Genomic DNA, 13,388 nt, shown 5'->3' with positions numbered 1-13,388 from the left:
TTGTTACCATGAACAAGACCTCTGCCTGCTGGGAATTTAATCTTGAGATTTTTTGCCCAAACCAGTCGGCAGAAACCACTGCAAACGCCCTCAAAGGAAAGAAACAAGGTGATAAAAATTAAAAGGTGTGGCATGTGGCTTATTAGTTGTTATTGTTTGTGATTCTAAAAAGCCATGGTCTCAATTGATCACATCGTTAAAACTCAAATGAGAATAAGAAAGGACCATGGGATTGAAATTCAAAGGAATTCTGGTGATTTTCTTACAACTGTGAGCTCTTCTTGTAGAGATCGCATAAAAAGCCTCCTATGGGGCAGTTAAAATATGAGGGAAAAAAGTTAAAATTACAGGTTGGCCTGCTGGTCTTATCTGGCATCTGCAACAGAAAAAAAGAAAAAAAAAAAAAGGGGAAAAAAAAAAAAAAAAAAGTTCACTGGAGAGAGTAGGGAGCTGCAGTTGCTTGGGCCTGTTGCACAGACAATGGAGGACGTTTGTTGTGCACCTACACATACCAAAAACAAATTCAGAACGCCTTTTTTTTTTTTTAGGATAAGCAGAAGTGAGCATGTTAATAAAGGAGTGCAAGGAGGGGAGACGGTACAACAGAAACTAAATACAATCCATCATAGGCAAACCAAAGTCATTAACAAAATCTGCAAGAGACTTGGAGGTTCTGGCAAAAAGAGCATACTGTCCAACAAGATGGAAACTAAATTTCTTTCAACATCCAAGAATCTAGCATTCCTGTCTTCACATGTAATTCAAATCACACACACACACATCATCCCACAAATGCGCCGCTCCTGCATTTGAAGCTTCTTCAAGCATACAACCCTGAGTTCATGCTACCAGCTACCACCCAATTAATACCCAAAGTTGCATAAACCAAAATTCCATAGCGTGCACACACTCTCACCCAAATAAAAGGTGGTTGACTGCTTGTTCCTTGGACAATCTGTTAGAAGTACACACACTTCTCTCCTTTTATTAACTACATCTAGGTTCTTATCAAGGTTGCTTCCCAAATGAAAAAAGCTACCTTGATTGTTACCTTACTTTTCTACTTTTCCCTTCCACTTTCATAATAAAAGAATAGACTTTACAGGAAAATTTCATCCTCAAATGAGCTCGTATAGCAATATCCACAATTCCTCATCCCTCTCTCTCACCTGGTCACTCTGATCTCATAAAGAGACTTCATTAGACCGAGACACCCCATTTCGGCCTCATTGTAATTGCTCAAGGCACAAAACAAATCCTACCTAACAGGATTCCTTTCCCTCACAACACGATTGCTACCCAAGACATTCTTGTTGGAGGCCAACCTAAGAAGTCTTGCAAATTGGTTTTTGTGGGGCATTTTTCCACACAAAAAAATCATGCCAAAAGAATTCATTCATCCCCTCTTCAGCATCAAAGTTAAACTAGAGAAGGATTCATCCCACCCCTCCTAATTTGCTTCTAAAAACCAACCAACCCTATGAGAACTACTATTCAACCCCACCACCCAATCACTATGACTGCGAATAATTTAGCACCAATCACCACTGTAGATAAATTAGTTTTGTCCATCTCCGAAGCCACTTTCCAATAAGACTGTTTATTACTTGATTATTTGCATATAGAACACTCTCAAGTTGGAAAGCAAAGAGTCACAACCCAACATTGAAGTTCTAAGAAAGCAGTACTTGAAAGTTGAGACCAAGTGATACAACCACCCAGAAATTACCTTTGAATGATTTCAATCCTCTTAGCAAGCAAACTAGGGATTGGAAAGAAGAGACTGAATGCTTTCATCTTCAGAATAAGAATGATGTCTTCAATTATTTATCATGCCACAAACCATCAAATATACCTGATTTAAATACAAACTTCCAGTGTTTGAGACAGCATACTTGTCCAACATTTTAAAGAACATTCTACTTCAAAAGGTTTATCTAATATTATGGACGTAGCCATTTATTTAGATTCATTAATAAATTTTGACAACTCAATGTTCCTTTACCATAAATTTGTAACAATTTGAGAATAAGTTCCATAGGATAATGAATACAACCTTTCTTTTTATAGCAAAAGAGATTCATTAGAAAGAGAAAGAATGTGCAATCAGAAGAAGAGACATATTAACAAAATATGGGAAACACCAGAGAAAATAAAAGTCAATGGAGAATGCCAATCGCGCTGAATATCTGAAAAGCATATCCCCTTGAAATTACCATTACCCACACACCATAAAGAAGCCAGAAAATGAATCTTCTCCCACACCAACATAATTTCTTCCTTACAAAATATACGTGGATTTCGTTCCTACCACAAACCCCAAAATACTGCAAACAAAGCACAAATCCATAACACTTTTGCCTCTTCCTACCAAACCCAACAAAAGATATTGCCAAAAACTCCTCCGCTGTCCCTGGACAAACCCATCTTTCTCCAAAACAACTGAATAACTTGTTCCAAACCTTCCTTGCAAAATTACAATGCAAGAAAAAATGCGGAGTGGATTCTAAGTAGTTAAAACAAAGCACGCATATATTTGGAGAGAATATCTTTAAAGGCCTCCTAATCTGCAGCAAGTTATCAGTATTTATCCTACATAGCACAACCAACCATAGAAAAGCTTTTATTTTAGGGGGGATTTAGGCCTTCCAAATAGTTTTCTAGAGTGGAAAGGAAAAACCGATGCTAACCAAGAGTTCACAAAAAGATTTGCAAGAATAAATCCCCAAAGGATCCAACAACCAGGATTGACTATCAGCTTCTGAGGATACCCGAGAATTATTCAAAAAGACTAACAATGAAGACAACTCATTTGTTTCCCTATCATTCAAGGATCTCTTGAAATGAAAATTCCAAGAAGGTAAAGGACCCCCTGGATCTACAAGAAAAGAGGAAATGGGATCATTCTGTCCTGAGCATAAACAACATACGTGAGGAAAAGAGGTGGACAAAACAACATTCCCCAACCAAAGGTCTTTCCAAAAACGGATATTACACCCCTTGCCCAACATAAATTTAGTACAGAGAATATAGACGGTAAATCTGGGATATAGCTGTCCACAGACTTTCCAAAGAACATTTAGAACCCAAAATGGTATATCCCACCAATCCCGTCAAGTCCAAACTTACTTTTAATAACTTTATGCCAAAAAGAAGAATCTTCTAGAGGGAACCAATAAAGCCATTTGGCCAAGAAAGTAATGTTTTTAGACAACAAATTTCCACGACCCAAATCACCATCCTATTAAGACCTATAAACCACCTTCCATCACACCAAATGATCCCTAAACCTCCTATCCCTGAGCAAAGAAAATCTCTCATAATTCTCTTGATCTTACTAGCAACACCCACTGGAATTTTGAAAATAGAAAGAAAACACAATGGGATATTAGAAGGACAAGCCTGAATTAGGGTCCCCTAGATAGGACAATGGCCACTCCAACTAAATGCAACCTACCTCCAAAGATAACTCCCTAAGACGCTCTACAGGCACATTAGTTGTTGTGATCATATTAATCTTCAGCCCCAAATTCTTTCAAAGATATGGAGAAACCCCAATATAATCAAAAAAGGTGTGAAAAAGTAATCTCCTCCCTCCCCACACGCAAACCTTACACTAAACCTCTATCCACTGCCCAAGAACAAGGAAAGAGGATCCCCTTGTCTAATCTCCCTTAGTACAGGTTTCATATGATAATGTATATAGAACCACCCCACTCACTCTCCCAAGAATTTTTTTACTCACCGTAGATCTGTAGAATAAGGCAGCTCAAAGAGAACCGCACAGTAAAACTGTAATCCTGATTAATTTTTTTATTTAAAAAGTCAATGGTGTAGGGTCATGTCCTTGGCATCACTTTGAGTTTCAGCTAATGGTTTTTTAGAGGAATGTCTTCAACATTCTACCAAGGGGCTAGAGAGCTGCTGCTTTAACTTTTTTTTTTTTGGTAGTGGCAGTGCAACTGTTGGTGATTTAGTGGAGGATTCTATATTATGCCTTCGCTATATTCTCTCTTTAGTCTTTGCTCTCTTAACATAATTCTTTGTTTATCTAAAACAGAAAAGAGTTCATTTCCTGACCATTAAGGTCTCATGGAATGCCAAGTTTGAGATAAAATGAGCATCAAAATGATTGCATGTGGGTCGCACGTACTATTGCAAATCATCTTTCTCCTGAATCCTCAAACCTCTTCATAAATAATGGTTTCATTTGTAGTAATATATACATATAATATGTGAGGGTGTGTGTGTCTATACATATATAAGTAAATTGCAATTAATACATCTAAAGAAAATGGCATTAGAAATCCTTCTGCACATAATAGCTCACATACTCCAATTTCTGTTGCAAAGTGGCAAGAGGAACACCTAACAGATGGAGCTCCATATGGATACATCAGCAACACTGCACATCCGCCACATTTAACTTGTCCAACCTGATGAGCTGAAAATATAAGAATTAGACTAAATTAAAATTATTTTGTCATTAAAACATAACTTGATGGCATACTTCACAAGCAAGGGCAAATGTGCGGTAAATAAACAAATATGTTATGTTCTGTATGAACTGATTGGGGAAACTAAACAAGAGACAGATGTCACTGTCATGCAGAATGCTGGAGTCATCACCATTGTAGATATATCCCTTTCCTAAACTATTGGGATCAAGTGACTGGCCAACTGGCTGAGTGGCATTTGACCCATGCCCCAATATGGAAGACTACAGGATCAAGCATTGAAGTTCTTGTCCATTATGTACAATAATAGCTAGTGGTTATAACAGTAAAACATGTATGTATTGTACTGAAAATTATACATATGATGTGTAAGCTTTATTTGATGTTAGAGAATAACGCAGGGGAGCATATTATGTGGCTATATAATTGAAATGACCCTGTTGTAATATGGTTTGGACTTTGGAGTCAGGAAGAGTCTATAAATATCATGTAGGGGCAAAAGGTCTACTCATCTCTCCCTAAGTCTTCTATTCCAATGCAATTCTCTCTCCAGTGTGCTCTTTATTCCCTCTCTGATCCTGTATCCTTCCAACTGGTTGGTTGCAAACTTGGTACCAGAAGTACATCCACAATAGTGAGGTGGGCAAGCATGCTAACGCTGGCTACGGACAGGGGAGGTTTCTCATAAAGGGGAGCAATGCAAGATAGAATCATCAAGAATGGGTCATGTTCCATCTCTTATGGAGGATAAATTTGATTTTCCAACGTTCTAACAATACTTGATATTTTCCTTGAACAGGAAATAAGGGGAGCATTTGCCCCCTTTTCATATATGTGGCTTCACCATACAAGCGCAAGAGAACAGATTCAGACATAAGAATCTTATGTCAGACTCAAAACCAGACTTCAAACCTCATATTGTACACAAGAGTAAACAAAAATAAAGAGATCATCAGCACAGCCACATAGTGTATGTGCAGTGTGGATGGAGGAAGAACAAATAGAGAAATCTCTGTTGGGAATTAACAAAAAATTCTCGAAACCTGTGAGAAACAAAATAGAGAAAGAATACATGCCAAAGAAAAATCAATCACACGCACAAGACAGTATTTACATGGTTCGGAAATTTTACCTACGTCCACAGAGTTGCAGGGATTTCACTATTATCAGGAAGAAAATACAGAGAATGCGGCGGTACAATGCTCTCCCTCTCGCTCTCTCGCGAAGTGTGACCGCCTACCCTAATCACCCAAATACAATCATTTTATATGCTGCACACAGGGTTCCGAATGGGTTACAAAACGGGCCCAAAAATTTTTTCCGGGGGCAAGCCCAAGCCGCAGCGCTCATGGACTAAGCCTTAGGATAGAAATCTCTCATTAAAGAAAGGTCGGGTCATCATCCAAATTTAATGCAACTAGGCTCCACAAAAGCCCAACAATCCCAAGGACATGGCATCACCCCATGTTGTAGTGCCACTTTCCTTGATGTTATCTCACTCGTAAATAATGTGAAAAGCCTATTGAATACAAACAAAGCCTGAGGTTAGAAACACATTCTGACACTGAGCATGCACTAATAACTCAAGGTCATCTCACTTGTAAATAATTGTCTACAGAAGGTAGAACACAAGGTGAGCTAAAATACTGGAGGAAAACGAGGAATTCAAATTGTATTTTAAGGCTGCAGAACTTGACTTGAGACAAGTTCTGCTTTTCTGCAGAGGACCTAATCCGCATAGACAGATAATCAACTGTCATTTTAAATATAACAAATTAATTCTAATTATTTTATTTTTTTACAGAAAAAGAAGAAAATTTATTGAGAAGAGAAAATAACAAGGAGCATAAAAAATCCTCCTTAGAAAATATGAAAACCAAAAAGAAAAAACAGAGAAAACATCAAAACAGCACTGCCAAACCCATCATGTTGAAGATCAGTAAAAGACAATCCTTTGAAACAACCAGCCAAGAAAGCCCACAATGATGCCATGTACTGAATCCTATCCCAGAGAATAAAGCAAGACATACTCTTCCCCTATGAACATTCCTCTCCAACCAAATACCCCACAAGATAGCAAAAACACGCACCTCCAGAAAGAAGAATCCTATCTACTCCTAAAAACTTTAATTAAGATAGTTAGCAAATCCTCAATTCTGGACAAATACAGCTCTCTCTCCAAATACTCCAAATAATTTGTTCTAGACCCTCCAAAAGTGAACAATGAAGGAAAGGGTGAGCAGCAGATTCTGAAAAATACATCCAGAGATAAAGACTTAAAAGGCCTCCTACATAGCAACTAATTGTTATTCTTAACTCTATTAAGAACAACTAATCAAATAAAAGCCTTCATCTTAGAGGGGACTTTGGCCTTCCAAATAGTAAAATAAAGTGAAAAAGACAGATTTTCGGGGATCAAGAACTCAAAAAAAGATTTACCAGAGCCAAGTCATTGGATATTAAATATTACACATCTACTAGGAGCCCTTGTATAGTACAAGTTTGTCTTAACTTATAAAGGGAAGGACCAAACGTATATAAAGCCTCGAAAGCTCTTTCCTCTTTCCAATGTGGAACAAACCTACCAAATTCCAATCTTATTTGGAAAACACTACAACAATCCCGCAACATTAAGGTAGTCAGAATGGCATGATTGTTAAGTCTTTGAATCAGTGATTCTGTTTTGAATAACTAAACATGCCTTACACATTCGTTTACAACATCAATGAGTACTCTAAGAAGCTGATGCTGTTCTGGCCATCTGTATGCATCTTTTCTATAAGTACTTTAAAAGCCTAGACCTATAAGAAGCTATCTCACTTAACACTTATATAGGTAGATTCCATCGAAAGTATCCCCATAATTAAAGTATTTCAACATATTTCTGCTATAGATCTACCAAGAGCATTTTCACCCCTCTTGCACTTTTACCCTGGGATGGTATTAAAATAAAATATAGTGCTAAAAATCACACTCGTGATGTACCTTGTCTCATTGAACTCACGACTTGATGTAGTATCAAGCATTATGCTTTAATAATTTTTTGTTGACTTTTAGTCTAACCTCCGTTGATGTGTTAAATACCAACTCTTGCAATTCCCTTAATTAATGGATACAGGGGTGTTATTGGCTTAGGCCACTGGGGAATATCATAACAAATCTTGTAATTAGCTGCATCTTTACTTGCCAAAGCTAAAGCAACAAATTCTACTGCCATTGTGGAAACTGCTGCTCTACATGTCTCCTTCTTGGCAGTCCAATCCCCACCAAAATGAAGATCCATCGACTCGTTGAAGCATAGTTTTCTCTAACAGTAATCCAACTGGCATCCAAATAGCCTTCTAAAAGAAATAGAATGATATCCTCTATATGTAAAACCACAATTCATAGTTCCCTGTTAATGTTCTCAAACTCTACGAACAAACATGTTAGTGTAAATTACTCTGATTACTCGTATATCTACTTAGCATTCCAACAGCAGATGCAATTCAAGTCCAGTACTGGTCATTGCATGGATTAACCAATCAATCACCTTAATATTCTAACTGAGCAATAGGCTTACCTGTGTTTTTTTTAGTAATTTAAGATCCCAGATAGGAGTAGATGCAACAGCATACTTTAAATGATCAAATATCTTAAGTGCTACTTCCATGTAACGAGATAGGGACAGTGCTAAGCCATCATTATTTCAAGAAATTCTCAATCCTAAAATATCATCGGCTGCACCCATATCTTACTAAATTACTGGACAGGAAATTCTTAGAATTTTAACTTGCTTTAAATGAGTACAAAAATTCAACATGTGTTTTGGACAAATTTCCTATGCACAGCATGATAAAATTTTTGGAGCAACAACAGTAGTTTTCCCAAATCAATCCCAGGAACATGGACATATTAATAAGAACATCAAAAATGCATACCTTACACCATGGATCCCATTGTTCTGGTCTACAGCAAACTTTAGCATGTCCAAGGAGCCCTTATGTATGATTTGGCGAGAAACTACACTAAATTAGGCTGAGGGCAAGACCTCTCCTTGTTGCTTAAATATTGGGATGAGGAAACCCTACCCATCATAGGCTTCTTGTGCAAACAAGGTCCAAACATCATTACTTCCCATAACTTGGTGCGTCGGGCCTAATACCAAATATGGTGATCACTTATCATAAGGCCCTTTGCATTGATGCTCCAAAAATGTCCAATATTCATTTCTTCTGGGTTTATAAAAATTGACCATGTAAGTCTACAAAATTCTAACAATCTCCCACTTGGATTGCATAGCCAAAATTTTATAAAGAAAGCAAAAAATTTCTTCAAACTAAATCATGCATGTGGCACTAAAAAGAATGTCAACTGAGAGCAAGCACCATTCAATCACAAAAGGCCCAAAATGAGATCATGAATATCCAACTATGCAGAAGGTCATATCTGATAAAAATACTAACATCATGCAAGTCAAAATACACATAATCCAATGACCATCATGTACATCAAGGTCCAAAATAAAATCATGTGTATCCAACAATGTAAAAAATCATATCTGAAAGGGATATTGATATTACATAATCAAAACACACACAATCTTATGACCATCATACACAATATAGGAAGGTGGTCAAAACACAATGGCAATGTGTAACCTATATGCACGTTTTGCAAATGGTCCAAGCATCTTCCCAAGATGCTCAAGCTTCAAAGAAACTCGTCGAGATTTAACAAAAAGCCTCAGTATATAACTAAATGAGACTAGGCCAAAATGTCTCCAATAATCACATCATCCATCAAGATTCACATGCTTCACACAAAAGCTAATCAAGACCAATACCAAAATTTTTCTAAAACACATTAAAATGAGACTGAATCAAAATGTCACAATGTTTTACATTTCAGGCTAAATCAAAATGCCAATTGAGACCAATACCAAGATGCCTCTAAATTACATTATAATAAGACTATCTAAACATCTCATATACGCCACAGCATAAGGCTAAATCAAAATGCCTCGACATTTTACGATTCATAATATGGTCATAATCATGATTTACCAAAGTGTGCACACAATCTAATAAACAGCAATCACATTGATCAATCCATATAATTCTCAAGAATAGCATAATTATCAAAACATAGTTTGCATATACTATACTCATGTACTCCCACCAACTCAAAGTATCAAATGAATTAACTAAACCTACACTAGTTACATTTTCCTAAAAAACTTTATGAGTAATTCCATTGGTTAGCGGACCATCATCTTCTCTGCAGCTATGTGCTCCAAGTGAGTCTGTCTATCTTGGATCTTCTCTCTAACAAACAAGAACTGGATATCTATATGCTTTGAGTGTGAAGAATTCTTATTATTTTAAGAGAATCTAACAACAATATTATCACATTTATCAATAAAATTCTTGCAATGGATTCAAACACGTTGAGCCTTGTGATGAAATTTCTTAACTTCAAAGCCTGACATGTAATGCCATAGCAGGCTATGAACTTTGCCGCCATAGTCAAGGTGTAAGAGTTTCTTTAACACTCTTCCAAAATACAACTCCTCCTGCCGTCATAAAAACATAACTAGATGAAGATTTCTTATCATCTACATAGCATGTGTAGTCAGCATAAGAATATCCAATCACCTCAAGGTGATCTAATCGCTTGTAAGTGAGCACGTAATCTTTAGTACTCTGCAAATATCACATGAACTTATCTATATCCATTCAATGAGTCACCTAAGGATCACTTAAAGATTTTCCAATCATACCAATTGTATAGGCAATGTCAGGAAATGTGCATACTTGTGCATACATAAGACTACCAGCAACCTGAAGCATAATGGACGCCATTCATACATTTTCTATCATCACCATTCCAAGGAAACTTATTCCTTGAGAGTTTCTCGCACTTCCACATGGATGTTGCACACAATGAACAAGACTAGATATTAAACCTCTTTAGAACTCTCTTAATATAGGTCTTCTAAGATAAGGCAAGATGCCTCAAGATTTATCACGATGGTTTTGTACAACCAAAACAAAAAAGGCGTCACCAAAATCCTCCATGTCAAACTACCATTAGTGCGGCAAACGAACCAAGCCGCTCGTAAGTGGCTTGGAAGCTCGGCTCAATAAGAGCTCATTCAGGCTCGTTAATTATATAAATGAGCAATTCCCAAGCCCAGTATTCAAACTCGTTTAATAAATAAGCTGAGCTTGAACACAAACAGGCTTAACTCGTATCGGCTCGTGAGCAGCTTGATTAGATTAGGCTCAATAATAAGCTCGAATTATCCATGACACAAGACATTGGTATAATGCACTAGTACAAAGAAGGGAAAAAATAGAAAGTAGCTACAATTCTTAAAAATTTAAGACTTACTAAACAAAAAAAATCTCACTTAAAATAATCTGTCGTCACTTATAACACACAATAACATTTTCTTTTATTACATAACAAAATGAGTGTGCTTGATGATCGTAATATTAACATTATTGGGTCTCTCTCATTTTGGCAAATCTTCATTCCTATTTTCTTTAACTAACCATCTTTGGGTGGCAAAATAGGGACACAAAAACTCAAACCCCACCAAGAATCATTACTAGAAGAGGGCAAATAGGACAAAGAAAAGCAATAAAAATAGAATCCCAAAGAACTAACTTGCTGACATTAGAATTCAAAGAAAACAATAGGGACATCCCCAAGAGTTCCATTGAAGGAATCCCCAATTTCTCTCCTCGATATGTAAGACGACCCACCAACCTACCACCTTTCAATGACAGGGGTGGAGAGAAAAACCAAACCCAACAACAAAATAAACCCTAGATACTCCCAGTTAAAACCTAGAACACAAAAATCAAAAAATACCCAAATGACAAAAGGGCAACTCAATGCACAAAGCTCCTATATAAGCAGGGTCAGGGAAAGAGGCAGACCGTGATGGGTTTACAATACAGTCTTGCCTTGCATTTTTGCAAGAAGTTGTTTCCACTAAGATTGTTCAAAAATATTTGAAAACAGATCCAATAAAATATCTAGTCTGAACCAAACTGAAATTTCGGTTAACCAAAACCAATTTGTTAGATTCAGTTTAAGTTTGTTTCTTTCACGATTTTCGGATATTGATTTGGTTTCAATTTTTATGTTCATGAACCGATGGTTACCCTAACCAAACCGATAAATGTATTTATTAACAATATGTATTATTTATATTATATATTATATATTTGAGTCATTATCTTTTTACTTTAGTAATTGATGAACTTACTAGGAATATCCAAAATGAGATCTCTTGGTGTTTGTCATTTGCAGATGGTATTGTGTTGATGACAGTAGAAGTGGAGTAAAATCTAAGCTAGAACTTTGGAGAGCCACTTTAGAATTTAAAGTCTAGGTTAAGTAGGAATAAGACAAAATATATGAAATGTAATTTCAATAATATAAGGAGCAGCAATAGAGAGAAGATTAAACTGGATAATCAAGAGATTAATGACATTGATAGATTTAGATATATCTTGGATCTATTATGCAAGCTAAAGGGTAAATTGAAGAAGATGCAGTACATACAATTAAGACAGGTTGGTTAAAATGGAGGAGTGCATTAAGTATGTTGTGTGATCGTAGAATATCCTTAAAAATAAAATAAAAATGTTTTATAAGACCAGCTATGCTATATGGTTCAGAATGTTAGGCAACTAAGAAACAACATGTACAAAAAATGGAAGTTGCTGAGATGCGTATGTTAAGGTGGATGAGTGGTTTAACATTAAAAAATAAAGTAAGAAAAATGAGCATATACACAATAATTTAGGTATAGCACCGATTGAAAACAAGACAAGGGAGGGGCGCCTTAGATGGTTTGGGTATTTAAAACGCAAGCCTAGTAGAGCACTTGTGAGGAGGAGTGAGTTAGTGTATCTGGCATGAAAAGGGATAAGGGTAGGCCTAAATAACTTGGAATGAGATAGTGAGGAAGAATTTAATAGCCCTTAATTTAATAGAGAAAAATGCTTTGGATCGGGTGAATTGGTGGGAAAGGATTCATGTAGCCAACCCCACCCAATGGGACTCAAGGCTTGCTGTTATTGTTGTATTATTATATAATAATATACATAATATATCTTAAAGTTACAAAATATTATGCAAAATATTCTTTAGGTGATTAATTTATATAAATAAAGTGTTAATCCACACACATAATCAAAACCTAAGTAAAATATCTCATTTTACTTTAGGAAAGTTATAATGGATTGAAAATCGATTGGAATCGAATAACCGAACCGTCAATTAGTCAGGCATTGGTTAACCAAAGGGTTGAAACCTTTGATTCGGTTCGATTTCTAGAGGTTTGGTTCAGGTAACCGAACCATGAACACCCTTAGTTTCCACGCCTCAAACTCGTGACCTCCAAGTCACATAACAACAACTTTACCGTTGCGCATAGGAAGAATGAAGTAGCCCACAGGTTTGAGAAGCGCAAGGGGACAAGCAAAGGCAACCATTATGAACGAAGTCCACATTCATAAAAAATAGTCAAAGAGAGACTCCTCCCTTTTGCTTTATTGTCCCACATCGACCCCATAAAAAACTTGAGAGCCACTCCTCCCTATAAAATGCCACCTTGCACTACTAAACAACCATACTCATGGGCTGCAGGATTGGACCTCTTATGCTATAGTAAAATGGGCCTGATTTCACTTTGCACTCTTATCTATATATCATTTATATTTTATTTAATAAAGAATATAAAGTTTTATTAACCATTAAAAATAATTTGATCCGGAGCTCAAACCCAAGCTTGTGGTTTAATTCTTAAGCCAAGCTCAAGTCCAAATCTTTGAGCTCGGTCTAGTCTGAGCCCAAGCCAAAGTTGAGCCTTTACTTTATCGAGTTGAACCTAAACACGTTAAAGCTCAGCTCAGCTTGGCTCATTTACAG

At 36.6% G+C, this 13,388-nt stretch overlaps 1 protein-coding gene across 2 annotated transcripts in view; it reads right to left on the bottom strand.

Annotated features, from left to right (window-relative positions):
* Positions 1–208: 208 nt before the first annotated feature.
* LOC131144244 (protein LOL2) overlaps positions 209–13,388 on the bottom strand; it is a 31,862-nt gene continuing 18,682 nt past the window's right edge. Inside the window, exons 3-4 of one of the 2 annotated variants that reach the window (XM_058092771.1) lie at positions 4,335–4,444; positions 209–502 (exon numbers count right to left, since the gene is read on the bottom strand). In XM_058092771.1, coding sequence (XP_057948754.1) covers positions 431–502; positions 4,335–4,444 — 182 coding nt within the window. In that variant the 3' untranslated portion in view covers positions 209–430. Of the gene's footprint in view, positions 503–4,105; positions 4,445–13,388 lie in introns of those variants that run through there. The other variant, XM_058092770.1, reaches the window with a different exon arrangement.

The sequence above is a fragment of the Malania oleifera genome, chromosome 12 (assembly GCF_029873635.1).
Source record: "Malania oleifera isolate guangnan ecotype guangnan chromosome 12, ASM2987363v1, whole genome shotgun sequence".
NCBI classification, from domain to species: Eukaryota; Viridiplantae; Streptophyta; class Magnoliopsida; order Santalales; family Ximeniaceae; genus Malania; species Malania oleifera.
This window is presented reverse-complemented; position numbering and strand designations above follow the sequence as displayed.